Consider the following 27986-nt stretch of genomic DNA (forward strand, 5'->3'; position numbering starts at 1 on the left):
TTTTCAGGTGAAGCCAATAATCCACTTGAAAAAAACAGTAAAAAGATGATAATTATTCTTGCACAGAGCTGGGATGGAGCAGTGCTGGACCCAGACCCAGGCTGGGGATGAGTGGCTGGGGAGCAGCTCGGCAAAAGGGGCCTGGGGCTGCTGGTGGGCAGCAAGCCTGGCATCAGCCAGCAGTGTGCCCTGGCAGCTGAGGGGGCAACCTGCATTTTGGTGGGTGTTAAACCCAGTGTAGCCAGCTGCTCCTGCTATACTTAGCATTGGTGTGGCCTTATCTTGAATATTGTGTGTGGTTCTGGGCTCTGTAATATGAAAAGCATGTTATGGTCCTTGAGAGTGTCCAGAGGAGGGCAGAAAACAGGGTCAGACACATCTTGTGAAGAGAGGCTGAGGATACTTGGGCTGTCCAGTCTGCAGAAGAGGAGGCTCAGAGGCGGCCTCGCTGCTCCCTGAGGAGGGAAGCGCAGAGGGAGGTGCCGCTCTCTGCTCCCAGCATCTGATGGCAGGGCGGCAGGCAACGGCATGGAGCTGAACTAGGAGAGGGTCAGACTGGGCATTAGGGAAAATGCGTTGACCATGAGCATGGTCAGACACTGGGACAGGCTTCCTAGAGAGGTGGTTGGTGCACTGTGCTTGCCAGTGCTCAAGAGGCATTTGGACAGTGCCCTCAGTAATGTGCTTGAACTTTTGGTTAGCCCTGAAGTGGTCAGGCAGCTAGACCAGATGATCTTTGAAGGTCCCTTCCAACTGAATAATTCCATACCATTCCATCCCGGAAATGTCAATTGAGTGTTGAGGTAGGTGCTGTTCCTCTGGCAATGGACCCCAGCCACCTCCATCAGACTGAATGTGGAGTTATCTTTTTGCATGACTGAAGTCTAAATGAAAGAGTAGGCAGCCTCAGGTAAGAGGGAAGACAGGCTGTGGGAGGTGGACAGGATATAGAAGAGTAAAAAAGTGAAGTAGTAACAATTTGATATCCCCAGCTCTGAGATCCTGAGGATAAAGTCTGTCCTTGTTTTCCCAGGAATGTGTCTCACGTTTTCCCTGGTTTCTCTGAGAATGGGACAGAGCAAAGCGTGCAAGTGTGACCATAAACTGCCAGTAGGTAAGATGTAGCTTGGGCATTACACTGGACGTTCATTTCTAGGGTGTTTTTTTCTTTTTTCCTACCTGCATAAATTATAGATGCCAATGCTACACGGTGTACACAGTGTGGGATCACTCTAGAAAGTGGCAACCTGGAAATCAACATTATACGTTCTACAATCTGCAGAGCCTAATGTAAGGAATTTGCTTTGCTGCTACTATCTGTTTGTTTTGATAGCAGAGCAAAGGTTTTAGGCAGGAGGTCCATCTTGCAGACAGCTATGGAGGGCACTATAGATTTTTGTGTACCCCAGGTCCTCACAAAGAAAAGGAGTATCTGCTGTTTCATGGAAGCTTAGGCTACCAGGGTGCAAAAAAAAGCTAGTGAAATGATTTCAATATCCTTAGCTGCCTTAATTCAGGTTTTAGCTTCCAAAGGTATTGAGGGTGTTCAGCACCATGCAGAGATGGGCCCTGAAAAGAAAGCCAACCCCGAACTTTGAAAGTAGCTAAAATTCTGTTGTTTCAACTCACTTTCTGTTGGTACAACAGGAAGTGAAGGAAAGTATCTGCAACAGTTGCGCTTCTCAGAAGTCTTTCCTGAGTAAAAGAACTCAGGCTGGAAAACAAAATGCCAGCAAATTTAATATCTTAAAGTCATTTATTTTCTGTTGTACATGCTTTCTGCACAGCAAAACAACACATGTATGTATTTACATGTTTTAAATTAATATTGTATTCTTGACAAGTCATAACACTTTCATATTTTACTTCTCAGTACCAAATACTCAAAATTCTCTTCCATTGCCCCAATAACCTCTGAATGGAGTTCCTTTAATTTAAAGATTGTGTGAACGATACGCTCATGAACGTGACAATGTTGATAACACTGGAAATAACAGAAAGGCTTGGAGTGTTTCATCATAGACGTCTAGGACAATATATAGAACAAACTCTAAAAATACTTATGATATAGGATTATACTGGATGATTAAATAAAACATATAGAAATTTTCAATAAATCATCTACAGTCATCTACATACCATAGTTTTAATAGCACATCCACAAGCTTCTAGAGTATTTCTTTGGTTTAATTATTTGAAGATTTAATACAGACTTTCCAGCTTGAATGGAACTTTATTGCTCCATTCAAGCTCTGATGATTAAAGGCCATGCATTAACAGTCTGAGTTTAGTGATATAACCAAACTCTATTTTTGGGGGGAGTTTTAAGGCTCCAGTTTTAAGTGCTCCAACTGGAAAGAACATAAAGGCTCTGAGTTTCAGAAGCTTTTAGATCATCTCCAAGTTGGTTTTAGATCAAGGTTCCCATAAGTAAAAGTGCATCCTGACAATTCAGTACACTGAGTTTCCTCTGTGTGAAGTCGTTTGATTTTTAAATCCAGTCTAATTTAGGAATTGATATTTTGTATTAAAATCACTCATATTAACTCTATAAATAAAATTTAGGTAGTATTAGGGTCTGAAAATACCATTTTTGATTTCTCTGAATATTCAAAACTCCTATTAGCTTCAGTTAGATTTCTAAGGTAGTTAGGTGATGCTCTCCTCTGTATTCTGTTTCTTCTTGTGAGATTATACCAGTTGTACTGAGCATTTATATTTCCATTAAATAACATTATGAATACTAATTATGTTTTTGTGAACATTAAAAAACTAGTCTCTGAGCTGACATATAGGTATAAATGAAGATAGCATTTACCCACCCCAAAAGAGCTCTCCATAGTGAACATTTTTACCTTGTGGCAGAAAGAGTGAAGAGTCTCCTGCTACAAAGAAAACTCTACTGCCTTCATTAAGCTGGTTGAAATTTTCCTCCCTTATCTGCATTACCTTTTCTGAGCTATGTTCCATGCATACAGGCAGATGTAAATCTGCACCTAGCAGAGGCAGAGCAGTTGCAAAAAGGCACAGCTTGTAAATCAAGCAACCCATATTGCTTTGGAGCAGAGAAAGGAAAAGTCCAGAAGAGGGTCACACCTAAAAATCCATTTGAATAATAGTCCTACAGGATTCATTTAAACTTACATAAATATGATTCCCTCCTATAAAAACATAGTCTAACAAAACTGTACGGGTACCATAAGTAGTTGCACAACCCTGACAATAGCTTCTATACTGGGACTCTAATAAGACAACTGTATGTGCATTCAGACACTTATATTCCATGGAAATATAAACATTTCAAATGAAACATGCAAGAAATAAAATTCAGCCGTGAAAACCATAAATATGCTACAAAGAATGATTCAAATGTGAAAAATGTCCATAACATTAGAAACAGTTCTCTGTATGAAGTTTGCATTAAGATCAAACCATTGGTTTTCCACAAATGATGAATGCTACCACGTGTTTATTCTGTGGACCCATAGCAGATGGATATTAGTGGAGACTGATATGTTTGATCCCTGCCCCGACTATGAACAAATTGTGCTACCGTGGTAATGGGAAAACAGACTTTTTCCTTGGATATTCGCTTGAAATGGAAGTTCTTAAAGTGTCCAGGGAGTTTTCTGCCTTCACAGACTGTGACTTTCTGCACCTCTGTGGGAGCAAGTTCTTGTAGAATTCCACAGCCTTCTTCTGGAAGTGCTTCCCGACTATAACGTATAGGACTGGGTTCAAGCAGCTGTTGCTAAAGGCGCAGTAGGTAGCTATCTGGGTCACAATGTCATTGATTTCTTCAAGACATTTCAAAGTCTTTGCCAAGGAGCAGATTGTATCGATGAATGTACTGATCTGGAATGGGAGCCAGCAAATGACAAACAGCAAGAGCACAGCGAGGACCAGCATGGTGGCTCTCCTTTCTGTCTGGATTAACTTCATTTTTTGTAACTCACTACTTCGTAGGGCCTTGACGATCTGGGTAGTGCAATAGGTAATTACACAGAGCGGGATCACAAAGCCCACAATATTCAGCAGGCAGTTGTTTGCAGGGTGCCAGTAGGGGGATGGATAAGCAAGAGAGCAGGCTGTGATGTTGTATTCTTTGTAATACTGTAGTTTTCGGAAGACCATCGCAGGTGAGCATATGAACAATGCGCACATCCAGACTACAAAGCTATTCCACTTGGCACAGACAGTTCGCCGCATCCGTCCCAGAGACATGGTTTTCACCAAGGCCAGATAGCGGTCAATGCTCACTAGCGTCAGAAAATAAATGCTAGAATAAAAGTTCATGTTGCTGACTGTGTTGACGGCTTTACAGAGGAACAGGCCAAAAGGCCACTGAAAATTATTAGAAATATTAATGGCCCAGAAAGGCAAAGAACAGACTAGCAGTAGGTCAGCAAGTGCCATGTTTGCTAGGTAAATTTCAGCCACTGTGCAGCGACCCTTGTGGAAACACAGTACGATAAGGACAAAGGCATTTTCTATTGCTCCCAGAATAAATATAAACCAAAGGAATCCAGGCTGAAAAGTCTGTAGCCATAGCCATGCATCTGAATTTATACATTTGTATCCATTCAGCTGATGAACTTCGGAATCATTGTGGAAATCTGCTGGAATGATTGTGAGCTCCTTGGTGGCCATAAGCTTGTAAAGATGTGTAACATTTTCAGTTGTGATGGTAACCATTTCTGTGCAGAGAAGAAAAAAAAAAGGTGAAATGAGATCATTGCTGCAAAAGACACAATGAGAAAAACTGGCTCTGCTTTTACCACTGTCCTAAAAACGTGGTATTGAACAGGCTCACAATTCTCTGGCTTGTTTTTCTGTATGCACCCTGCATGCTTGTAGAGGGTTTTAAAAAGCAAACTGCCATGGACTGTGCATTTGGATCAATCAAGGGGGTGAAACAGAAGGGATGAAGCAACAGTTGTCATTGTAACAAGCAGTTTAACTGAAGCTGGAAGAGAACATTGGCTGGCCTTTATTCATTAGAGCTACATTTTTTTTTCTTTATCTTTTCCTTCCTTCCTTTCCTTCCTTCCTACCATGGTAGGTGGGTTGGCAGGTTCGCAAAGATGGTGGCCATCTGGCTACAATGAGCTAATTTGGGTGCAACAGCACAATCTGACAACCAGGTGCTATGCTGTAAATATTCAGAACAGCCTAGGGTCTTACAGGGAGCTATTTAGTGGCCTAAATGTCAGATATGTGCTTAAATGTCACTAGGATTAAACAGTAGTTAAGTGTCCAGGTTTCATTTAGTGACATTAAAATGTTAACTGTGTTACCGGTATTGCTGTGTTTCTGAGATAATTAATGCCCAAGTACAAGACTGGTTTCCCAGTATGTATGTATAGTTCCCTGGACTAGGTGACAGTAAAACTGTTTTTCTTATTCCAGGTCTTTAAAATACCACAGTTTATATTATGGTTTGGTTGGAAGCTTTTCAGATGTATTTTTAACTAAAATATTTGTCTGATTCATCTGGTGAAAAGACAGTGAAAAGGGGACACATTTGTAATTCCTGGAAGGATGAGGTTCTCATTTGTTTTCTATTTACTGCATTTGTTTGATAAATGTCAGTGCTGGATATGCACATAGACATTTGGCTGTTAGATTCAGAATTCCTGAAAAATGATGGCCATATTCTGTGTATTTGTTTTGAATTAAGTACCGTAGTGCTTGGGAACCAAAAGCAAAGATCAAGATGGCATTTCACTACCTACAGTAGAGGCAACAACAAAGACTCTCTACCATAAAATTTATAGCACAGTTGTCAGGCAGTACAGGTCAACTGGATAGAACAGGTAAGTGGGACTGAGAACTTTGAAATACGGGGCAGTTCAAAAATAGATTAATGAGCACAAACCAAAATGACAGCAATGCACATTTCCAGTCTTTCATAACTTAAGCAAAGGACAATATTTGCATAAACTGGACAGTAACATAAATATTCTCATTCTCCAAGTTTATCTTTCCGAACCCAAAACTTTTCAAGCCCATATCTAACCGCAGGAACATATCTCTATCCTCTAGCATGTATCCTGACTCTTCATCCATCTTGTCCTTATTAGAACCACCTCAGCCTTGAGACACCTGTATCCTTTAGATTTCTGAATGTTTTCAACCAGCATCTGGAGAATGGGTTGGTGGCTGGTGGAACCAGTTTATTATCCATCATTACACATTGTAGACACCTGTCCAGTGACATATGCTATTGGTTACACTGGTTATCTGGAGCTTTTAGGTCTTGAGGATATGGATTTATTTGTTCTATATTGAAAGCAAACACCGTATGCATTGCATATTATACAACATTGGAAATATTCTGATCTCTGTTTATTATTCATCTTCCATGTGCAAACTGCTGCAGGTTGTAAATTTTTGTCTGAGCCCTTCCAGGCATCTGCATATACATTGCATGTTTCTGTGATTTTATTTGTTCATATTTCAGTACAATGTAGGATAATACCAAAAGATTCACTGAAACCTAGATATGCCTCATCTAGTACTTCTGATTTATCCATTAGTCTGTATTGGATTGGTTTGACGCAACCTTGTTCTTGACATGCTTATATTGGCAGTTCCTTATCACTTTAATTTTCTTTATTGTCCTCTATATGTTGGTATACTGATTATTTATTATTATTATTTTTTAACCTATTTCCAGGAATTTTAAATGAGCATGACAGGTCTGTAAGTCCCTGGGTCCTGCACTCTGTGCCTTTTAATGGCAGGAATTTTTTTTTTACTCTCTCTGGGCTTCTGAAATGTCCCTGTTCTCCTTGACCTCACAGACACAAGAACAAAGATTTCCTCTCCTAATTCCAGAACACCAAAATGGTGGGTTATATAAAACCCTGCCATTTTGAGAGCCTCCATGTGTTCTTTAATTTGTTCTTCCTCAAATCACATTTATCAAATTGTTCAAATCAATCATCTTAAATATCAGTTTCCAGTCTTTTCTGAGAAGATTAACACAGTAACTCAGCCAACACAGCTGTGATTAACACACAGGATTAACATAGCTACTGCAAAGAGTAGCTTCAAGTCTCTCTTTCTGTGTCTCATAGAATCACAGAATCATAGAATATCCCAAGCTGGGAGGGACCTACAAGGATCATCGAGTCCAATTCTTGGCTCCACACAGAACCACCCAAAACCCAAACCGTGTATCTGAGAGTGTTGTCCAAACACTTGTTGAACTCCAGCAGGCTTGGTGCTGTGACTGCTTCCATGGGGAGCCAGTCCCAGTGCCTGACCACCCTCTGGGTGCAGAACATTTCATAGAATGTCCTGGGTTGTAAAGGACCTTAAAGATCATCTAGTTTCAACCCCCTAGTTTCTCTGGGCAGGATTAATCTTTCCCTAACACCCAGCCTGACCCTCCCCTGTCCCAGCTCCATGCCGTTCCCTCGGGTCCTGTTGCTGTCCCCAGAGAGCAGAGCTCAGCACCTGCCCCTCCTCTCCCCTCGTGAGGGAGCTGCAGGCTGCCATTAGGCCTCTCCTCAGCCTGCTCTGCTCTGGGCTGAACAAACCAAGGCACCTCAGCTGCTTCTCATGTGTCTTGCCCTCCAGACCCTTTGCTATCTTTGTAGCTCCTTCTCCTGGCACTTCATGCTGTAAAAACACATAGGAAATTCTAATGGATGACCAACAGAAGGTCATCTGAGAACAGAAGATCTTGGGCAATACTACTGGCAGAAGCTGTTGCTTCTGCTGGTAGCGAGCTATGAACTGGTGGCAAGAATTAAGTGCATTATAAAATGTTTTCAGGTTGGATATCCACATATATTTAATAAAGCATTAATTAGTGATTCAAAGTCAAAATGACTATGATGTAGTTGGCAATTTCTATGCTCTCCGTCATAGTTATGACTAATAGAAAAACAATAACCAGGAATTATTTCTACAGCAAATAACTGCTCAAAAATGCCTATTGATTGATATTTTTCCTTTAATTCATCTCTTTTACATGATTGAGCTTTAGAAAGGAAAGCCCTAGAATTCTTTAAAATAAATTACTTCTATCACATTACCATGGTCTAAGAACAGTGTGCAGGGACTAAGTCCCGTGCTGTGGGGCTCCTGGATGACTTGCCTCCTTGGTTCTTACCTCAAGCACTTCTGTAAAACATTGGTAGAAATATGGGTGTGAACAGTATAAAATGTACAAATGATCATTACATACCTTATTTAAATGATTGCCTGGGGCTATTCTCTATAGCACAGGAAAGTCATTTAAACCATGTGCTTGCTGAATAAATTATGATTTACACAGCCACAATTTAGAAAAGAGATTTATGTCTATTTGCCATTATCTTATTATTGCAATTCAGTTAAAATAAATATAATCCCTTCACACAGCCTCTACAAACACTTTCTGTGCAATGCAAGGCAGTTTTAATGTCTCATCTGGGATCCTCAAAAAGATTTTATCTGATGATTTTGATATAAAAGCTGCCCAGCTGAAGCAACCCACTTATTACTGAGATTATGAAGGACTGCTGTAGTGGGTTGAACTTGTCTCTGCTGAAGTTCACCTCCTACAGCTAGATACTTCTTGCCTGACAGTCACGTAAAAACATTGTCAGTCATTGCTTCATGTCGTTCCAGAATATTTTTTTCGCTAATAGTATTGGGCATAAATGGAAATGTTTTGGTAGCAGGAGGCTGCAGGGTGCTCTGTGTTGCAGACAGCCATGTCCTGCCCTGTGCAGGTGGCACCCAGCCCTGTGTCACCTTCAAACACTGACCTGAGTACCAGAGGAGGGCTTTGAGGTTGGCTGACACAGTCATATGTTGGACAATGGCCCGATCATGCCAATGCTGCAAATAATGTACCCTCATGGACGAGCTAGGAAAAAGGTGGTAATAAACTGTAGTTGCTGTGCTGCTGGAGAGGGGAGAGGGACCCCAAAAGGTGATGGTCTGAAGTGCCATGGCCTGAAAGCTCTGAGGACTGGGCACAGTCATTAATGCCCCTTGGCTTTGCCTGGAACCTGGTGGGATGTCCTACTGATCAAGGATGGACTTGTATGTACCATCCTGGGGGGAGCATATCAGAAGACAGGTGTGAGAAGAGCAGCAAGACAAGGATAATGCACAGAGTACAGAAGACTTGGAATAAGGGTCAGGTGAGGATGGAAAGTCTTCATGCTACTGCTGTACGTGCTGGGCTCTATGGATGGTCCTTACTGAAGGAGGAGAAGCAGAATATGATAAAGCAAAACAAAAAGCCCTCTAAGGATCATGAGCTGTGAGCTAAAAATGCAAGCACAGGAAAAAAAGTCAGAGCTCAGTTGATGGTGTTACTGGATATGAATAAGCTCGAGGAAAGCTAAGCAATTTTACTCCCCAAATGGGGAAATGCATCAAGTTAACTTTTTTTCACAACCTGGTTTGGGTCTGGATGAAGTCTTGCAGCTACTGGATTCATGGTCTGATTAACACCTCTGAGAGTGGTATTAATCCTTTCTTTTACTATGTTAAACATTTGTTTCAATGCTAAGATACAGTGAGATATAATCTGAAAGAACAAGGGACAGACCAGCAGGCAGAAACTGTTGTCAAACGACCCCAACCTTCATGGCTACCTGTTGCCGCAGGATCAGGTTGGGTTAAGTGTAACCTGTGGTGTAAACAAGGGTATTTGAGACTAAGAAGGGGAGAAGAGGGCTATTTGGCTTAAGCTGAACCAGAGCACTCAATGTTTGTTTAATAGTTTATAGAATAATTTTTTCTTGGTATCCAGGTTAGGGATGAGATGTTTGAGTTAACTGGCAAAAAAATGGCATAAAAATTCCCCGAGAGACTGTTTTGCCCATGGAAATACTTCTGACTACAAAGGTACTTGAATTACAAGCATGACGCAATATTTCAGACTGTGATAGTTTATGATCTCTCCTATTTGTAAATTATAGCCACATCTTGGTATGGTCAAATTGCCCACTGATTACATCAGCTAGGATTATAGGGCTGAAATGAGTCACTGCAGACATCTATGCTTCCATCCCTAATTTATGCTTTCCTACAACAAACAACACTTCTTTTGCCCTCAAGCAAGAGTAGACACAGCTCAAATCAAAACAAGGGGCTGAGCATCCATGTGGTTATAGTTCAGTGAAATGTCTTCAGTGTGAGCACTTGCCAGCTGCTGATGTTGTCCTGAGTCTATATAGTTAATCAGCATTTCATAGAGACAAGAACAATTTCCGGTTTCCTTTACTTTTTGGGATCACCATCCTGCTCTGAGTCTTTGCTAAATGTTCCCATATCCCAATGAAGTCAGTTCAAAGCATCTGGGGGTTTCCATATTTGGATTTCTCTATTTTTAGGAAAAAAAAAATTGTCTGGGAATAATTTGAAAATTTGGTCATTCCCTCAGGATTTCTCTGAACGCTGGAAGTCCAGACAACCTTTCCTGTTTTTTCTCCAGTATATACGTAAGGACTGGGATGCTGCTGGGAGCCTGTGTTTTAGGTCTTTTTGTACTGGTTTCTATATGCAACGATGTTCTGCCTGTTTTGTCACAGTCACCACGTGTTTGTGTGCTGAGGACAAACTCACGCATTCTCGACTAGGCAAGCTGAATTAGAACAAAAAAAGCATCAATTCAAACAAAATCCCATCACGTACAGGAAACACAGACAATCCTGCCTGTGGCTTCTAAGAACTTTTCTTGCAGGCTGCGGCCTTGTGGTTCAGGTCCTGGTGCAATCTGTTGCCAAACCTCTCCCCAGAGCACAGGAGCACTGCTGCTGCTGAAGGTGCTCAGAGGAATATAAAATTGTGCCTGCCTCACAGACACAGAGAGCAGGCAGTGCAGGGACCCCTGCACATCTGCTTATTCTGATGATGCGTAGTGGCGCTGTGCAGAGAAACACACATATCTGCTTGGGAATGGCTAGGTTCCTGAGCTATTTATGTACATTTATTCACAGTTTCTCTCAGCAGGGTCAGCTAACTGCTGACACGTCACTTGGGAATGAATGCAGGGAACTACTACATCGCCTCCTGCTGTGTCACACTGTGCCCATGCCTCTTAAGACGTCTACTTCTCTGAGCAGCGTAAGGCTTCTTCTCATCCACTAGTAAAATTTTATCAGGATGAAGGGAGGTGTAATTCACTTTTATTCAAGGCGAATCATGAACATTCCCTTTGCCAAGACAGTAGAATAAGTTCTCTTGTCACCAGAAACCTTGCTGCCTGGCTTGTTCTGCTTTGTTCAGCAGCAAGATGTATCTTGGCACTTAGATTTGAGGTCTTAGTTATTCTAGGTCTTATTTATTAGCATCAGCATAAGTGGTCATGATAACAGAGAACAAATTTTTAAATGAAAAAAGCTGAAATATGTATACTATTATTACTATTGTAGCTTTGTTTGCTTAAAGAAACATCATTAAGTAATCTTATACACAGATTACTGCTTCTTAGCTTTGAATCACATAAAGAAAGAGGTATGTCTACATGAAAACTTCATCAGCGGCAACAAGTTGAGACCGCTCATTGATTTATTCCTTCTGACTGTTTAAAATGCAAACGTTCCAGGATAGGATTTTGTTGTCAGCATCTTACTACAGCCTCTGGAATCATTACTTTGAAACCATAACAGTTACAACCATTTTGGTGTTTTTACAGGGTACAGCTGATATCCGTTTTTCTTCCTGTATTAAATTAATAGGATACATGCAATGAACTCAGAGGAAAGGTATTTAAAGTAAACCAGCATTACCTGGACATAAGCTTGTGGACAAATGCTATTGCAGAGGATTATTCCGCATCCGGATTGTTTCAGTTCCCTGAAATAAAATAATACTGATGATTACTCAGCCTCAGGACTCTTGTAGGCCACTTCAGGTAAGATTTTATGATCTCAGAATGTAAACTAAAATTCTTGTGAGATTGCATACTGTCAGTTTATGCCTCTCCTATTCCCCCAAAAGACTGTCCCTTGCTCTCAGATCTGCTGGAAACAATTGCGTAAGACCTATTTGGTGGTAGTGCCTGGGAGCTGGGTATCCAGAACAGAACTCCATTTCAGTGATACAGATTCAGAACAAGGGTCTTGTAAAGGCTAGATATGCCTCCCAGCTGAATTCCAGACTGAAGTCAGTAACATTCTTAACAATGTCTTATGATATCTTATTTAAGTGCTGCCAGTGGCCAAATGGTTTTCCAGATATATACAGCTTCATATAAAGCCAGATGATGGTGGCACAGAGGAGTGGAAAAGCTGGGAGGACAAACACAGCTTTGAGCGAGTGGCTGCATACTGAGAGGGGCACTGGCTCACTTCTGACATATGAGGCTTTAGAGATGGTGCTTTTTTAGAAGGCAGAGCAGCTACAGAAAGAAATAACAAAACACCCAAGGCCTGCCGTGGTCTCTCCTGTAAATCCCTGTGCAGAGCCAAGCCTGTTTTGATGCTATGTATTTTTGTGAGGTGTTGTCCTCCTGAACATATCTCAGCCCAGCTTGGGCAGCCAAGTATCCCTTGCTGTTGCCTGTTAGTTTTGCAACCTTACTTCTTCACACTGGTATAAATGCTATAGTAAAAACAACAGAGGAGCTGCCAGAGACATAAGAAGATGTAAAGGTATCTGTCCGACACAGCTGCTGTTACTGAAATGAGAAATAACAAGAATTTAAAAGATGTCATAGGTAAGGATGGTTCTCTGCAGCATGGTGCTTACAAGAAAACCTGTTTCCTGATGACTGTGGAAGTATTGCTTCTGTTTTCTCAAGAGCCAACATACAGGGTTAAAATTGATGGACTAAAGAAAATAAGAGGTGACGCAACTTCTCTGAACTGCCTCAATTGAGACCATCTGACAGGTCACAAATATTTGCCAGCTAAGGAGAGGTAGGTTTCATTTTTCACATTTGGAGGTTTTCCTTCCAGGACAATGTCTATTTGCAGGGAAAAGGGAGTTTTACTGTTTCTTTATTTAGTGTCATGTATGGCATAACAATCTCAATGCATATTCCTTTAGCTGCACACCTACAAGTCTAGCAGGCCTGAAGAACATGTGATGGGATAGCCTAAGCAGAAGCTTTGCTCAGCAAGAAGTCAAAGGCATGTCAGAAGATCATCGTAATCTTCTGTGATGGACCTTATTCTTGGAATTTGTTGTCAACAAAAACACAGGCAGGACATGCTCCTTATAAATTCTGTTCCTTCTCTGTAAAGCTTATTTTCAAAGCTTCTATTTCAACTTTTATATATACATCAATAACTGTGATAATTCTGACAGAGTATGTTATCTACGGGTAAAATAACTATAGCTGAGATGAAGAGCAGAACAGAATGGCTACACTTCTGTGAGAGCTGGTAGGAGGAGGAAAATATGAACCGGATCAGTGGGAATTACTGAACACAGTGTAATTGTATATGGAAAAGGGCCAATATCATTATGAACACTGTGTGTTTAGTCCAGATTTAGTGGTGGTATTCATCCTTTGATTCGATACTATCTGTTTTAGATATTCTACTAAAAATGCACTCCAAAATGATACAAATGTCACACAAGTCCGATGTTGTTGCCATTCTGAAAGAACATTTTTGTTACAATAGTGTTATTTAATCTGAAATGAGAAATAGTGATTTTTAACATTAGAGTCTGGTCTAGGATCAGAACAGCAGGATCATCAAGTTTATCCAGCCATTAAATCATTCAATTTCAAGCTTGTCACCTTCAGAAGTTTTAAAGACCCAACAGGATAAAGCCCTTAGTAGCATGGTCTGATCCCATCACTGGGCTAGATTTGTGCAAGAGGTTGGACTAGAGACCTTCCTAGATCCTTCCAACCTAAGATCCTTAATTTTTGCTTCTTGTGCTAATAGTTGAAACTTCCAGTTGGATTCAGGCCCACAAACAAAAGTAGAATTTTGGCAGTGAGTAAGTGAATGTCCTTAGGAAGCTATGGACGTTTTGGTGAAAGCACGGTGTGAACTGGCTTTTGCTAATTTTTTTGCTAATATCAGGACACAGCAGTGGCTTGTCCAAATTGGAGAACAGAGGAAAAGCTGACTTGTATTAACTGGGGGTTTCAGTGGGGGCAGAGGGGAGCCTGAGTGCCTAGGGAGCAAAGCTTGCACACTGAGGGGCTGAGGGGCGATGCTGGTGGTTGACACGTGCCCAGTTACATCTTCTGCTCTGGGTAGTTGTGTGATGCATGGGCTGTTGGAGCCATGTTTCAAGTGTGTACTATCTGTGTAGCACCAAAATATGTACTGTCACATTTACCTTTCTAATCTTTGGGTTGCTTCAGTTATCTCTTTAGATGGCTACGGGGAGAGGTGGAGGGAGATAAGGAGATCTCAGAGACTTGAGCTTCACTAACATTAAGTTAGTGAAGAAGGGGAGACGCATAAGAGAAAAAAAAAATCTGTGATTTTGACAGACAGCAGCAGCCAGGTGTTTGTGAGGCCATTTGGGTGCTTTAATATGGGCATTTTGGAAAGTGCATTGTGTCTGGGATGTCTGCCTGAGGATGGTATATGATACAAGGTCTCTGAAAGTTGTGTTTTTCTGGAGCCACGTGAAACACATTGGAGTTCCTGAAAGAGCCCCAGACACTTTTGGGGTCCCTTTGCCTTTTGATGTTAGCACAAAGACTGGAGGGTGGAGGACATAACTCTGCTGCGAAACTAGCAAATCTTTGGGCTTAATAGGGTGTTATAAGGGCTATAAAATAGAGCATTGTGGCTGTAAAATGAAACGCAGAATCACAGCAAAAGAAGATAAAGAAAAGAGTCTCCTGGGAATGAGTCTGTTAAAACAGTCCAGATTTTAAGAGCTGAAAAAGAGAAGCTGCTGATTTGTTTCAGAATATAATAATAATTAAAAAAAAATGAAATATGTTTATGCTTTTCAAGTATGGAAAAATACTTAAAATTTTAAAATATAGTTAAAATTTCTGTGTTTGAAATAAATGTAGTCTGATGTAGTGTTTAGCATATTAGACCTTGGCTTAATGTTGTTTTGAGGAATATTCCTGCTTCTTATCTTCTGGGACATTAGGAATGCTATGTAAAGTTGTGGTACCTTGGCAACAGCTGAAGAGGATGAGCTAGAGTCAAAGGTTTTTGTTTCTGATATTATGTCTTTCCTCTGAAAAAAGGTATTATCTATGGGTAAAATAACAGAAGAAAAAAACAAACCTGCCTTAGTACATTTATTTTTGCTGACTTTCTGACCTCTTTAAAATCTGCATGTTCATAACACCTTCCTCATTCCTGAGAATGCTGTATTCCTCAGAGTTGACTTAAATTCCATCTGTATTTTAACTTTTCATAACTATATTAAGAACAACATAAGCTAGAAATATTCAGCAAGAAATAACTCTTAAAATTGTGATTTCTGTTGTAGAAATATTTTGTCCTCTTTCCCTGAAGCATGGAGGAGAGAAAACATGTTTAGTTAGAAAGGTAATGCCACAGAGCTCTGATATATTGCTCCTTTTTTAACATTTATAAATGTCATGTATTAATGTATTGTTCACTAGCAATAACATCACTGAGAGCAATTTACAAATGTGAGTGGACTCAGTCACTGAGAAATCTTTTTTTTCTGTGAAAAGTTCTCACATGAGCTGTCATGAGGCTACATGACCTACACCCAGTCAGTGATGAGCACAAGGGCTAGGTGTGACTAACAAGGTGCTGTAAAGATTTAGTCATGGTCTTGCTATATGTATTAGCTTACAGAGCAGTTCTTTGGAGCTATACAATTCCTCTTGTATGGAAATCTTCCATGGATATGGGATTTCAGAAAGCATCCCTGAAAAGAACTGCTATTGATGATAAAGTGACTGAGAATGTTCCTCTGGCAGGGAAAGGCTGCATCAGAGCTTTGTTAAATTAAAAAGTGGCCTAAATCACAAGGAAGGGTATAAGCAAATAAATAGTCAAAAATGCCTAATCGTCATGGCAAGGTGCAGGTTGGACAAAGGAATAAAATATGACGGTAAATCCCTCAGCACCACCACTACCACTACTCCTTAAAACTTCTGCTAATATTTGAAATGCTAATATTGTCTTTGGCAATAAAACTAAGTGAGGTCTGTAACTGTGGGGGCATCAAGAACTGAGTATTTGATGTTGATGTGTGCATAACAACCAATTCCCTAGTAGTTTAAATTAAGACTTGAATAAATGGTTTACCATTTTGTTTTCCTGTTTCCTGGAGATTTCCTTTGTGTTAACGGTGAACAGCTTTTTCCTTCTCTTTTGTATGTGATTGATTGGCAAACACAGTAGAAAACTTTCTGTACTTGTTCAGCAACATTTACCATAGCACTTAGTGAGCAGAGAAGGAAGATGGATTCAAAAACTATCAAATTACTCTGAAAACAGAAATGATCACTTCCTTTCTTGCTCTCCCAGAACACATTTCAGTGTCTGCTGCAGAGAAATTCAAACATCTCTGAGGAGGTTTAAGCTGTTCTGACTTACTAAGTTATTCTTTTCTCCATCCTCAGCTTTCTCAACATGGTATATGCCTAGGAAGGAGCAAAGTGTATGATGCTCTAAAATCTAAGTGCTAATCAAGCATAAGCCAAGTTGTTGCCATCTTCATAGTCATTGGGCAGATGGGAGACCTATATCCAAGTCTCTGCTCTGCCTAACTTGGAACAAGGTCTTGAACTCAGGTGATCTACATGCCTGTATACTAAGATACCACAAGGTCATTGAATAATGTTGATTGAGACTATTCCTCTTGATGAAGCTATTTCAAATTAATATAAGTACCTAAATAATTGTTGAAACAGGGTTGTGAATGTGATTCTTCCGTCTCTGGAAAATGTCAACTGAAATGTTTATAATGTCAATTTTGCAATTCTTTCCCTCTCTCCTTGTGACTAGTGAATTACATTCTGGGAGTTCTCAAGTCTCTTTAATCTTCTTTAATTCTCCAGGAGCTTAATCCTCATGGACCCCTGCACTACTGGATGTAATGCAACTCTACTCCAGGACTGGTGTCAGGAGTAGCTTTGTGTCTCTGTGAACCAAGATGTTCTCTGATTCTTTTACAGCAAGGCACATTACTCTTACACGATGCTCTCAAATCACAACTGAATTTACACTTCTGTGTGCACTCTGTGTGTTTGCTCACAGTGTTGTGAAAACTGTGACAGAAAATATTCAAACAGGAGAAGACTGACCACAAACTCAGTCTGCAAAGTTGGCAGGGTATCTTGTTCTGTTCTTTTTGGCATTCGCCGTATGAGAACTGTGAGTGAAAGTTGGGAAAAAAAAAAGAAAAAAAAAAGAGAGAGAGAGAAAGAGAGACTATAAATTTTCTCTTTTTTATGAAGTGAAATAAAGTTCTGCCATGTTGTGATAGGTTCAAAGGAGGTTGAACCTCCTTCCCTAAGCACTGCAGGAGCTTTGGGAGTTCTCTGTTGTATGAGAAGGGCTTGCTGTACCCCATCACCACTGCAAAATACAAAGATGTTGGTGTGCTAATGTTGTGAGACCTGTTTGATATCCATTGCAGGAGTCTGATGTCATGTGAAATGGCAGGTCTGATGGTATCACGCTGTACAATGCAGCTATCAAGCAAGTGGCAGACAATACCTTGAGCCCGGTGAATAGCTGAGGTAACCTGCATCCAGTGATAAAGAAAAACGCTTCTGACTTTATCAAGAGTTTGTAGTTTGTACAGCAAGATTATATTTCTTTGTTAAAGTAAGCATTTCCTGTTTCAGAAAGCAAGCTTTTCTGAAACCCAGATGGATCAAAACTATTGCAAGTGCCATGCTGAAAACAGCTACGCTGGAGAAGACATGAATTTTCAGCTGGCTAATGACAGTTCTTGAGAGGGCTGGGAGAACTGTTCCTAGGATAGATCCTTAGAACTGGTCTTGGGATTCAACTAATTAAATAGTTATGTGGCTGAAAAATAGGAGAGCGCAGATGAAGCATACCAGTGACATAAATTGCTTGATATCTTCACTACAGAAATCAGTGGGAATATCCTGCAGAAAGCACTGGACTATACCAACAAAGCAACAGAGTTGGAATAATAAAAGGAAAAAAATGTAAGTTCTGAAGCATTTGTGTTCCCCAAGAAAATGGAGTAACTGATTCTCCTTTATTTGCTTTGCTTTAGTGGAGACACAGGATTTGCTCGGCAGTGTACAAAACTCCACTTAAGTCTCCCTCACTGAGGAGTACATGGATGTCCTCTTCAGCTCTGGTTTCTTGCATCGTTCCTACCAGGCCTCCTCAGCTCTGCTTAGCCACTCCTTTCTCCTATCAATTGAAATACAGCTCTTTTCCCTGGTTAGCAGCACTAAGTTCTCATGACTAGGCAAAATGTGAGGGCCTAATGGCCAAATAGTATTTACCAGTGTTGCTCCCTTTTTGCACTATTTAATGGTGAGATTTGACTTTCAGATGAACTGGATCTGTGCCCTGAAAGCACTTTCCTTCTAGCACCTTGAGAACATTGTAACAGCCATTTAGAATAAAAGGCAGATTTGCCATCTCTAGTGCTGCCAATTGCTAACATGTTTACAGAGTTGTCAGTGGCGTTTGCAATAATGCAGTGTTTCCTGCACGTTTGCACCACTGGCTCTCACAACCGTGGCTTTTGAGAAAACGCTGTCTCCCATAGCTAAGTATGTGTGGCTGACTGGTTGCAGTGCCTACAATGCAATAGCAATTTCTTGGACAGCTGCTGCTTTCATTAGTTCTTACCATATAGGCAACTGATTTTGCTCTAGAGTTGATTCAGGCTGTGCTGCATTGTGCAGCAACCTAAAGGATGTTTTAAACTAATACTTTGTCTGCAACTACAGATAATTATCCCCACCAGGAGCTGTAAATATTGCAGTTAGTATTACGTTTTCTATCATTCAGTCACATACTCATGGCTCTGTGCAAGGAGCGGATTCCTTAGCGCAGGCAGCCATCTGAGGCATCACAGTCAGAACCTGTCCTCTTTATAACAGAATGTCTTGGGTTCTCTCAGTGGGTTCTCTCCATGAAAATAATATGTAGACAGCTTCATTCAGTAAAGGCTCACATCAGGCTCTGACAACAGAATAGGCTAGAAAGTACGATTAAATATATAATGGTTAATTAAATTTACAGCATTCATTTTAAGCAGGTAGAATATAGTGGAGATTATATTTATCCAGGTTGTTTAATTTAGCGCTTCTACACATGTGCTTCTTAAGACAGTCTCAGTTTAATTCAGAACATCTGACTACATCTATAGACCTATCCCCAAACCTACATTATCAAATTATTAACTAAAATTTCAATCTCTTGAAAAGCCTGACTTCTCTAATAGACCATCCCAGTAGACAATCTCCAGCATTACTGATTTGTGTCATGGAAGGCAATACAAGTATGACATGATATTCATTGTCTAAATAGCAGGTGATCTTTACTAAAATAATTGGTGCTTGTTCCCCTTCCCTTCCCTTCCCTTCCCTTCCCTTCCCTTCCCTTCCCTTCCCTTCCCTTCCCTTCCCTTCCCTTCCCTTCCCTTCCCTTCCCTTCCCTTCCCTTCCCTTCCCTTCCCTTCCATTCCCTTCCCTTCCCTTCCCTTCCCTTCCCTTCCCTTCCCTTCCCTTCCCTTCCCTTCCCTTCCCTTCCCTTCCCTTCCCTTCCCTTCCCTTCCCTTCCCTTCCCTTCCCTTCCCATTCCTTTTTATACTCTCTGAAGAACTCCTAAAAACAGAGTATAGCAGTGCAAGCACTGATGAATTCCCTTCTCAAGGAGAAGAAAGTCTGGAGCTTCTTCAGTTCAGTGATGAACTTCGGAAAGCCATTTTGCCTTGCCCTTCCTAGGTCAACCATGTCCTGCTGTGCTGTCACTTGGGCAGCTGGGACAGTCATTTCATATCATTTTTATGTTTCTGCTCCTGACTTAGCCAATACATGAAGCATTTGCACTTTTAAGAGGTCACTTTTCAGATACCAGGGTTAAAAATTACCACAGTCTATCACAGAGGAAATCTCAAAAGTAGATGTACATACATATTTAAAATGGTGAGAGAGAGGGAACTATAGTGTACCTCAGACTGCATTATAATTACTTTGACATACAGAGCTGATAAAATTGGATATGCACCCCCGCCCCCCCCCCCAAAAAAAAAAAAAAAAGCAGTCAGTTTTTCAGCTGAAAACCCAGAACACCAATGACAACAATTTTTATGTGGAAATGCACCATGTTTCTATTGGCAGAATTAAGCATTCAAATAAATATTGATAAGGATATGGTGATTAACTAATTTGTACAAACATTCCTGCAGCTTTCAACTCTGAGTGGTCTGGAAGGCTCAAGATACTTCTCCAGCTGAGAAGTGGTGTGATTTACAGCGCCAGCTTATGATATCCAGTGTTTGGATTATCATTTTGCTTTTGCCTTTTCATGCTTTGCCAGTGTTCCAAAATTAAACCATGTGTTAATTTGTTGTCTCCACTTTGCTAGCAACGAGAGATGTTGGAGACTTGCTGGAACCCGGTGCAGACAATCTGTTTTTCACTCTGTATCCATGGGTTTTGAGCACAGGTGGTTACCAGGAAAATTTGTCTATCTGCTCTTTCCAGAATATCAGTGTCAACGCAAAAATATGGTAAGGATTTTGTCAGAGAGATTCTCTTATTATATGCCACAGCTCCTTCAGAGAGTTCTTGTACCCCAAGCTAACAAACGCAGAAATACGTCTAGGCTGGAGCAGTCACATGGTGTTAGGTTGTCACTGGGTGGCTTTGCAGCCTGACACAAGATCAGAGACATTTTCATGTTTGCTCAGTGTTAACAGTTCATTGATCACACCTTATCATGGGTCATCCCCTCTATTCCTGCAGTGGGGTAGGATTTTATTTTTTTTTGCTAAATATCAGAAGAGGGGAATTGTCTTCTTTTGTTGAAAGGACTATCAAAACAGAAAGTTTCTGGTGAAACTTATTCTAAAAGAAAGTTTTTTTTTTTTTTTTTTTTTTTTTTCACAAATGATTTGGAAAATTTAACAGGAAAGATTTTAAAGATGTAATTTCTGATTCTGAGCAATGGAGGAGACATGCTGACAAGAAGCTAATGGCTTAGCATGAGACCCAGATTCACTCTTGCTCTGTGTGGCCATCTAAATAGTTTATTATCTTTACAAGGTGGAACAGCCCCAGCAAACAGTGAGAATGAAAGAGAACAACTCACTACAGCATATCTCCCTGTCACTTGTTTTAGAGGAAGATGCCTCATTCAAAATCCCTAATCTGTGATGCCCCTTCCCAGACAGATTTCTTGTTGAATTCTAGATGGGAATTTCATTTTTTTCTTTTTTTTTTTTTTCTTTTTTTCCAGTTTTCATGTGAAACAGAAATGCTCTCTTCTGACCAGATTTGTTAATTTTGAAAAATATTCTTATTTAAGTGAATCATGTCTCCTCTGGACTTGTGTACCTGTACTTTTGCAACCACTACATACATAATGTACTGTGTGGTAGTGCATGCAATAGTTTTCTGCAGTATGCAGAAAAAGCTCATGGCAGAATGTCAGGTCAGGAACAAGTGGAGAGAAAGTGAGAGGATGCCAGTTCTGGAAGAGAACATAACAGTGCTGAAGTAAACATAGGAGAAATGCTGCTAGTTGTGAGAAAGGAAGGCTGGAGGGAAGGAAAGGAGGGAAGAAAATTGAGGTTTAATCTCCCAAAAGGGAAAATGGTTTAAAGACATATAATGACTAAGGATTCCTGTCTGAGTCAGATATATACCAAGGTAATGAGAATTTCGTATGGGAATTTCATTCAAACTGTCATAAAGCCTAGATCTTTTACACAGTTTGGATCCTGCTCTTACTTCACTTCAAAATAGTCCAAAATCTGAAATTGTTTGATTCTGGTATTTAGAGTCAAATCTTTCTTCAAATTTTTTAAAGCTGTTTGACCAGATATTTCATTTATCCCAAGCTAAAACTTATTAATGTATTCACTCTCTCCCCGCCCCCACCCTTTTTTTTAAACAGGCTCAAAAGTGCAGTGCAAAATACAACAGTAAAGCTGTCTGTAGTGATCCACGACACAAAGTGTAGCAGAATGAAATTCCAAATGTCTTACTCTGTACTGTAATCATGGTTCAAATGCCAATTTGCAGACCAACTCTGTTGTGAAAGAAAACAAATTGCTGTCTTGCATTTCCAAAAAAAAGACTGATATTTCCAAAATTTTGCAGGAAACACCCCTGAAAAAATGACTCCGCTTCATTACTTCCCCTTCCTTCTAGTTCTGGGAAATGCTCCTTTTGCTGAGCCAGCTAGCTGGAATTTCTTGGCTATAAGGTGATATTTTTAATGAAAAAAGGTTTCTCAGTGGAATGATGTAAGTAGAAGTTAAGAGTACACAACGCATATATTATGCAATATATATATACATATATATATATATATATTTTTAACAGGGATGTCATAAATCAAAGTCTCCTGTGAACAATATCCCAGCCGTTCATGAATTGCCTTCTTCTCTGATTCATTAGAACTGTTTTGATCAGGGTGAAATAGTACAACTTTGAAAATAAACTTGCAAAACACCAAGGATAAAAGAAAAGAGTAGAGCCATCTAGAAAGCTCTCAAGTTTTAAACCAGTGCCCTTGTTTTCTTAAACTTCTTTCTTCATTACTTGATTCTGTTACTTGTAAATCGCTACAAAGAATGAAGGTTTGTGAAAAGATAATTGCTCTTATTTGTTTATCTGCCCATGAGGGATAGTCCCAGATCCTTACCACTTGGAAATTTTGGCATTAACTAGAATGATGATCCTTGAGGATCCTAGAAAAATGATCCTTGCCCAAGCAAAGAGAAGAAATAAACCAACTTAGCAACCTTGGTTGTAATAGAAGGACACCTCGTATGAAGAAAGACTGGGAGAGCTGAGGATATAAAGCTTGGAGAGGGAAGGCTCTGGGGAGACCTCATTGCAGCCTTTCAGTACTTAAAGGGGGCTTATAAAAAAGATAGAGCGCGACTTTTTACATGGGCAGGTAGTGATAGGACAAGGGGGAATGGTTTTAAACTAAAAGAGGAGAGATTTAGATTAGGGGTTACGAGGAAATTCTTCACTCAGAGGGTGGTGAGGCACTGGCACAGGTTGCCAGAGAAGCTGTGGATGCCCCATCCCTGGAGGTGTTCCAGGCCAGGCTGGACGGGGCTTTGGGCAACCTGGTACGGTGAGAGGTGTCTCTGCCCATGGCAGAGGGGTTCAAAGTAAATGGCCTTTAAAGTCCCTTCCAACCCAATCCATTCCATGGATATATGATGATGATTCTATGATAATAGAGTGAAGAATATAGCCTGTTTTAGGGAAAGACTGCTGGAGAAGATCAGAGGTGCATGCAGACCTGAGCTAAAACCTAGTGTCAATATTTTCGATATTTCTGTCCTCCCACTTGTTTAAGGATCAGGTGCACCTTTGAATTATGTCAGCTTCACAGCTGCTTTTTGTAGAAAGGCTCAGGAGCTCTGATGAACTGCTCCCAGCTTTCTGGCCTGCCTGTTGTCTGCAAGCCGTTTACCATCGCATCAGGAAGGTGTTGCTGCAGGGTGTTCTGCATGTGTGTGGGCAGATGGCTCACACCGCCCTTCTGGAGGGAATGTGCTGCCCATTTTTATGCCCCATGGCTCTTCAGAGCAGCAGAGCTTCAGCCAGTCAGTGAGCTGGTAGATCACACAGCCATGACAAAGGGAAAAAGCCCCTCCAGGCTCACAGGGGTGCAACTCCCAGAAACTTGCAGGAACACTGCAGGAGGAAAACCAGCTACGGCCAGTTCTGCCTCCGGACATGCGCATGTAAATGCCATTAATATAAAAATCACCTCAACCTCAAACCATAGCTTGCTGTCCTTATTACTGAGTTTATCTCAGATAATGTGAGAGGGAGAAATGGATTTCTGCATTTTGGCACCTCCATCCTCTGAAATTAGCCAGAGCTTGAGGTCTGGCTTTGTTCCAATGCTGTCACTGCACTGACATACCTGAGTGTGCAGGGCTTAGCACCGGCAGGTCTGCAAATCTGAATGATAAGATTTTTTTTTTATTTTTTTTTTCAGGGATCAAAAAAACCAAGCCCAACCTTGCTGAACTGAGTTGAGGAGTTAACATACAAGGGAGGTAAATATAGCACAGCAGCAAAAGTAAGTCAAATCTACCACTCTGGCAAATTTGCATAGTTCTGAAACATTTTGCTGAAGTTATAGAGTTTCTTTTCCATAATGTCAGAGTGCTCCGGGCTTGCTTATCATCAGACTGAAGATAGCATGCTTTCAGCAGGCAACTTCACTCCTTGTGTTTTTTTTTCTGGTCTGTGTCTCATTGGTGTCTGTTCATCAATATCTGGGGCTTGCAGTGGGGTGCTGGACCATGACCAGGGTTCCTCAGCCCCATCGTGCTAGTATTACTTCTAAGTGAATGATATGTCATCATGCTATCAACTGTGGTTGGCAGCCGGTGCAACTTTGTCTACGGGAAGACAGCAGCCTGCGGTCTGCGTTTAGTGTTCTTGTTGCATTGCTCATCCTGTTTCCCCACTGCAGTTGTGCCCACTCATCTCCAGGCTGTCATGCTATAGGGCTGCCCTCTCCTCTCTCCAGAGCTGGCTGGGACATCTCGCTGTTTTCCTTATCAGAGCCTGACCTCATGGGGAGCTGGGTAAGGGGGCTGCAGTCTTTGAACAGGGTTTGCTGTGAAACTGTACCCTGAGCCTGTGTCGTATTTACTCTTCTGTCAGGTTAATGTTATTGACAGGGATACACGCACAAAGGATGGACCCTCCTGCAGCTGTGCTAGGAGAGGAGCTCGCCCTTGTCTGCTGTCTGGTCTCACAAGGTGAGGACTCGTTTGGCAATAAGAGTGTAAAGCCTTGCTGCCTCACCTCCCTCCAGTCTGCCCCACCAGTGTTCTTACTTTTGTGCCATAGGACACAGCCCTTTTGCTAATTTCAAAACTACTCATATGGCAACATTAGCTCAGGAAATAGGTCCACTTTAAGCAAAAATCCCTTGACATTACATTTAAACTTTCTCTGATCAGAAACACCGTGCAGCAGCATAAGGGGCAGAAGCAGGAAGCAGAAGAAGAGTGGCAACTCTGCTCATCCATACTGCTGCTGAAGCCTGAGCCCCCCTGGGAAATGCAGCCTCAGTGGTGCTGGGGGCTAGCAAGGAATGGCTGAAGCAGTTATCACTTTGCTTCTTTTGTGTGTCAAGAGATAAAATCAGGTGTGGCTGAACGGAGAACAGTAGGGTCAGAAATTTGGAGAGGGGCATCCAGCCGAAGGGAGAAGCTGGCTGAGCTCTCCCCTGCCGGCAGATGAGCATATGGGTTGGCAGCTGGAGACTTCAGGCTGGGTTTGGTCTTCAGCAACTGCACCTTCACCCAGAGCCATGCCAGCTGCAAAGGAAAGCTTCTGCCTCTGCTTCAAGGCACTGTGTTTGTTGGCAGTCCTGCACTGGCCAGGCAGAGACGCAGCTTTTGATCTTTGCGTATGTAAAATCTGAAGTACATGAGGAAGAAAGACCAACATTTAGATAAGGCTGGGGAAACCCAAAAGCGTGGAGAGTAGAGGGGGAGTTTTAAAAACCATGAATGACAAGAGAACAAGCCTGGCCTATGTGTAACTTTTAAAGAAAAAAATGAAGGTTTTAACTAAACGACATTTTGACAGAAAATATTTATTCTCTCTCTCTTTTAAACTTCATATTGATTAGCATTGCTAATGACTTCAGGTGTACGTTTGTTGCTGACTTGGCTACTAGGAAGGAATGTGTTTGTTTTGAAAGCAAAGCTCTGTTTGCTAACATGTTTCCCTGGACTTGCTGTAAGACTTTTTTCCTACTGTGACTTTGAAAACGGGGGGATTTGGGTTTCTAAGAGCTTTTTGCTCCCTTCTTTCCACGAAAAGCAGACTATCTAAAGCTGACTGTTCTTAGGCAGTGAATTTTAGACTCTTCATAATCGATGTACTAAAATTCTCCCAAATTCCTCATTTTCTGTCTGGGAAAGGACTTTGAATGTTGTAATATTTACTCTGAGAATATAGCTCAGATTTATTTATTTATTTATTTTAAGCTGTGTTCCGGTGCGGTGATGAGATCCTTATTTCAGGAAGCTCTAACTCAGGAGGAAAGGCAGGTTTTTTTCTATGGCTTGGCAGTACGAAATGTTCAGGTAACTCTGAGTAACACACTTAATCCTGTTCCAGCATGTACAAGGCTCAGTGGAAAACTGACAGAACTGTTCTGGAGATGACTCTGCTCTGGTTATTCCAAAGTCTTTATTAACTTAGGGACATTTATCTCTTCTCTCTGCGTTTGTACTGTTTGCGCTGAAAACAAGACAGGTGTATTTAGAAGTCTGTGACTGATTCTGAAGTGTGAAAATGCTTCTCTTCATTCTTTTCTTAAAGACTGCGTGTTTCCAGAAAAGAACAGACAAGATAGAACTTATATGACTGATATTACACAATATCCTGATGCTTCATTCTTACAGATTCTGCGGTAAAAATATATTTTTTTTCTAGCTCTGTTCAAGATTCTCTAAGAAAATATGTGCACTGTTCAAGACAAGAATATCCTCTAATCTTAGGAGATAGCATCTGTAAGATTACACATAATGTATCAAATTCAAGGCTTCTAATGACAAACTGAACTCTCTTGGTTGCATGGCTATTTTGTTATTACCGTTATTGTGCTCAAATTGCTGCTTAACATACCGAGTAATAGAAAATTAGCAGCTAAATAATAATATTTATTTTAATATATAATATAAATATAAATATAAATAATAATAACTAATAGCATATATTTCAACCTTTAGTCTTTCTGTTACAAGATCATAATTACAACTCCAGTTCTAAGCTTGTATTTATATTTAACATCTTATAAATCATGCTCTTACTGTATTTTTTCATTTGAATACAAATGTTATAAGGAAACAAATAATGTTCAAATGTCAACTGAAACTTTTCTTCCTATGTTACACAAGAAATAACTTCAAAAATTTTTTTTTTCCATTTAGTCAGTATAGATGAGACAGGTCAGAAGTGTAAGGTATACACACATCCACATTTCTTGAGTCACAAAGTTGACAATCAAAACAATAAACAGAAAAGCAAAAAAAAAAGTACAGGGAGTACAGGAAAGAATTGCCTCTGCTTTTTCCTTACTACTTAGTAGGTAATTTTTCAGCTGAAAATAAAGTTGACTGTTCACACTTTCTGATCTTTTATAAGGTGAAACAATGGTGCAAATCAGATGCCTTCTGCACAGAATAAATCATGTCCCTTGGGTAACCCACACCAGATTGTCCCTGTGGCAGGGGAAAAGCCCTGTCTTTGGCATGTTGGGTACTCTGAAATAAAACTTTTTTTCTTTTCTTTTCTTTGGAAATGCTACACCTCTGTGAAACCTGCCAAGTTACCAAACCACATCAGCAATAATAATTTTACTTCTCCTTGTTCCTGGAATGCTAATAACATTAGTACTCTTGTAATTGAAACAGAAACATATTAAGAATTCAAGAAGTGGTTTCAAAAAGCAGCACTCTGTACTGAATTTAAATGACAACTTTTCATATGAAAAAGAAGTGGAAACACATACCTTGACTGTGAATTCAGCACTGAACAGGTACAAGCGAGGGAGTGCAACACTTCTCAAAGAACAGTCACGCTCCTTCTGTTGTATGAATGAGTCTAACTTCTGGTTTTCTGCCCCTCCCTGAACAGAATAGACTCATCCCCTTTTGATGACATCATATTCCTGGATTTTCTGCCTTGCTATATTTTATTTCAGAAGCAAAGCTTGTCTACTCTAACCAACATGAGACCACTCTTATTTGACTATGGGTGGTAAACTATACAAATCAAGTTAAAATAAAGATTTGACACAGTGTGTATAAAACAGCTACATGTGTTTGAACAAGAGCTTCCAGAAATGTGTGTGCATAAATATGTATGCAGACATACACAA

At 40.6% G+C, this 27986-nt stretch overlaps 1 protein-coding gene and 1 long non-coding RNA gene across 4 annotated transcripts; one reads left to right on the forward strand and one right to left on the reverse strand.

Moving 5' to 3' along the window:
- Positions 1 to 1742: 1742 nt before the first annotated feature.
- On the reverse strand, positions 1743 to 27725 carry BDKRB2 (bradykinin receptor B2). Of its 3 annotated transcripts, none has more exons than XM_040558756.1 (3): positions 27618 to 27723; positions 11745 to 11811; positions 1743 to 4697 (listed from the first exon to the last, which is right to left on the reverse strand). In XM_040558756.1, the coding sequence occupies exon 3, from the start codon at positions 4693 to 4695 to the stop codon at positions 3550 to 3552; it is 1146 nt and encodes a 381-aa protein (XP_040414690.1). In that variant the 5' UTR covers positions 4696 to 4697; positions 11745 to 11811; positions 27618 to 27723; the 3' UTR covers positions 1743 to 3549. The 3 variants fall into 3 exon arrangements, with proteins under 3 accessions (XP_040414690.1, XP_040414691.1, XP_040414692.1); XM_040558757.1 differs by lacking the exon at positions 27618 to 27723 and adding an exon at positions 18890 to 19073; XM_040558758.1 differs by lacking the exon at positions 11745 to 11811 and having other exon boundaries at positions 27618 to 27725.
- Positions 23736 to 27919, forward strand: LOC121070932. The gene is made up of 3 exons (XR_005820301.1): positions 23736 to 24846; positions 27520 to 27644; positions 27743 to 27919. It is a non-coding gene; the product is annotated as an uncharacterized LOC121070932 (long non-coding RNA).
- The last annotated feature ends 67 nt before the right edge of the window (positions 27920 to 27986 follow it).

Source organism: Cygnus olor, chromosome 5 (assembly GCF_009769625.2).
Source record: "Cygnus olor isolate bCygOlo1 chromosome 5, bCygOlo1.pri.v2, whole genome shotgun sequence".
Taxonomy (NCBI): domain Eukaryota; kingdom Metazoa; phylum Chordata; class Aves; order Anseriformes; family Anatidae; genus Cygnus; species Cygnus olor.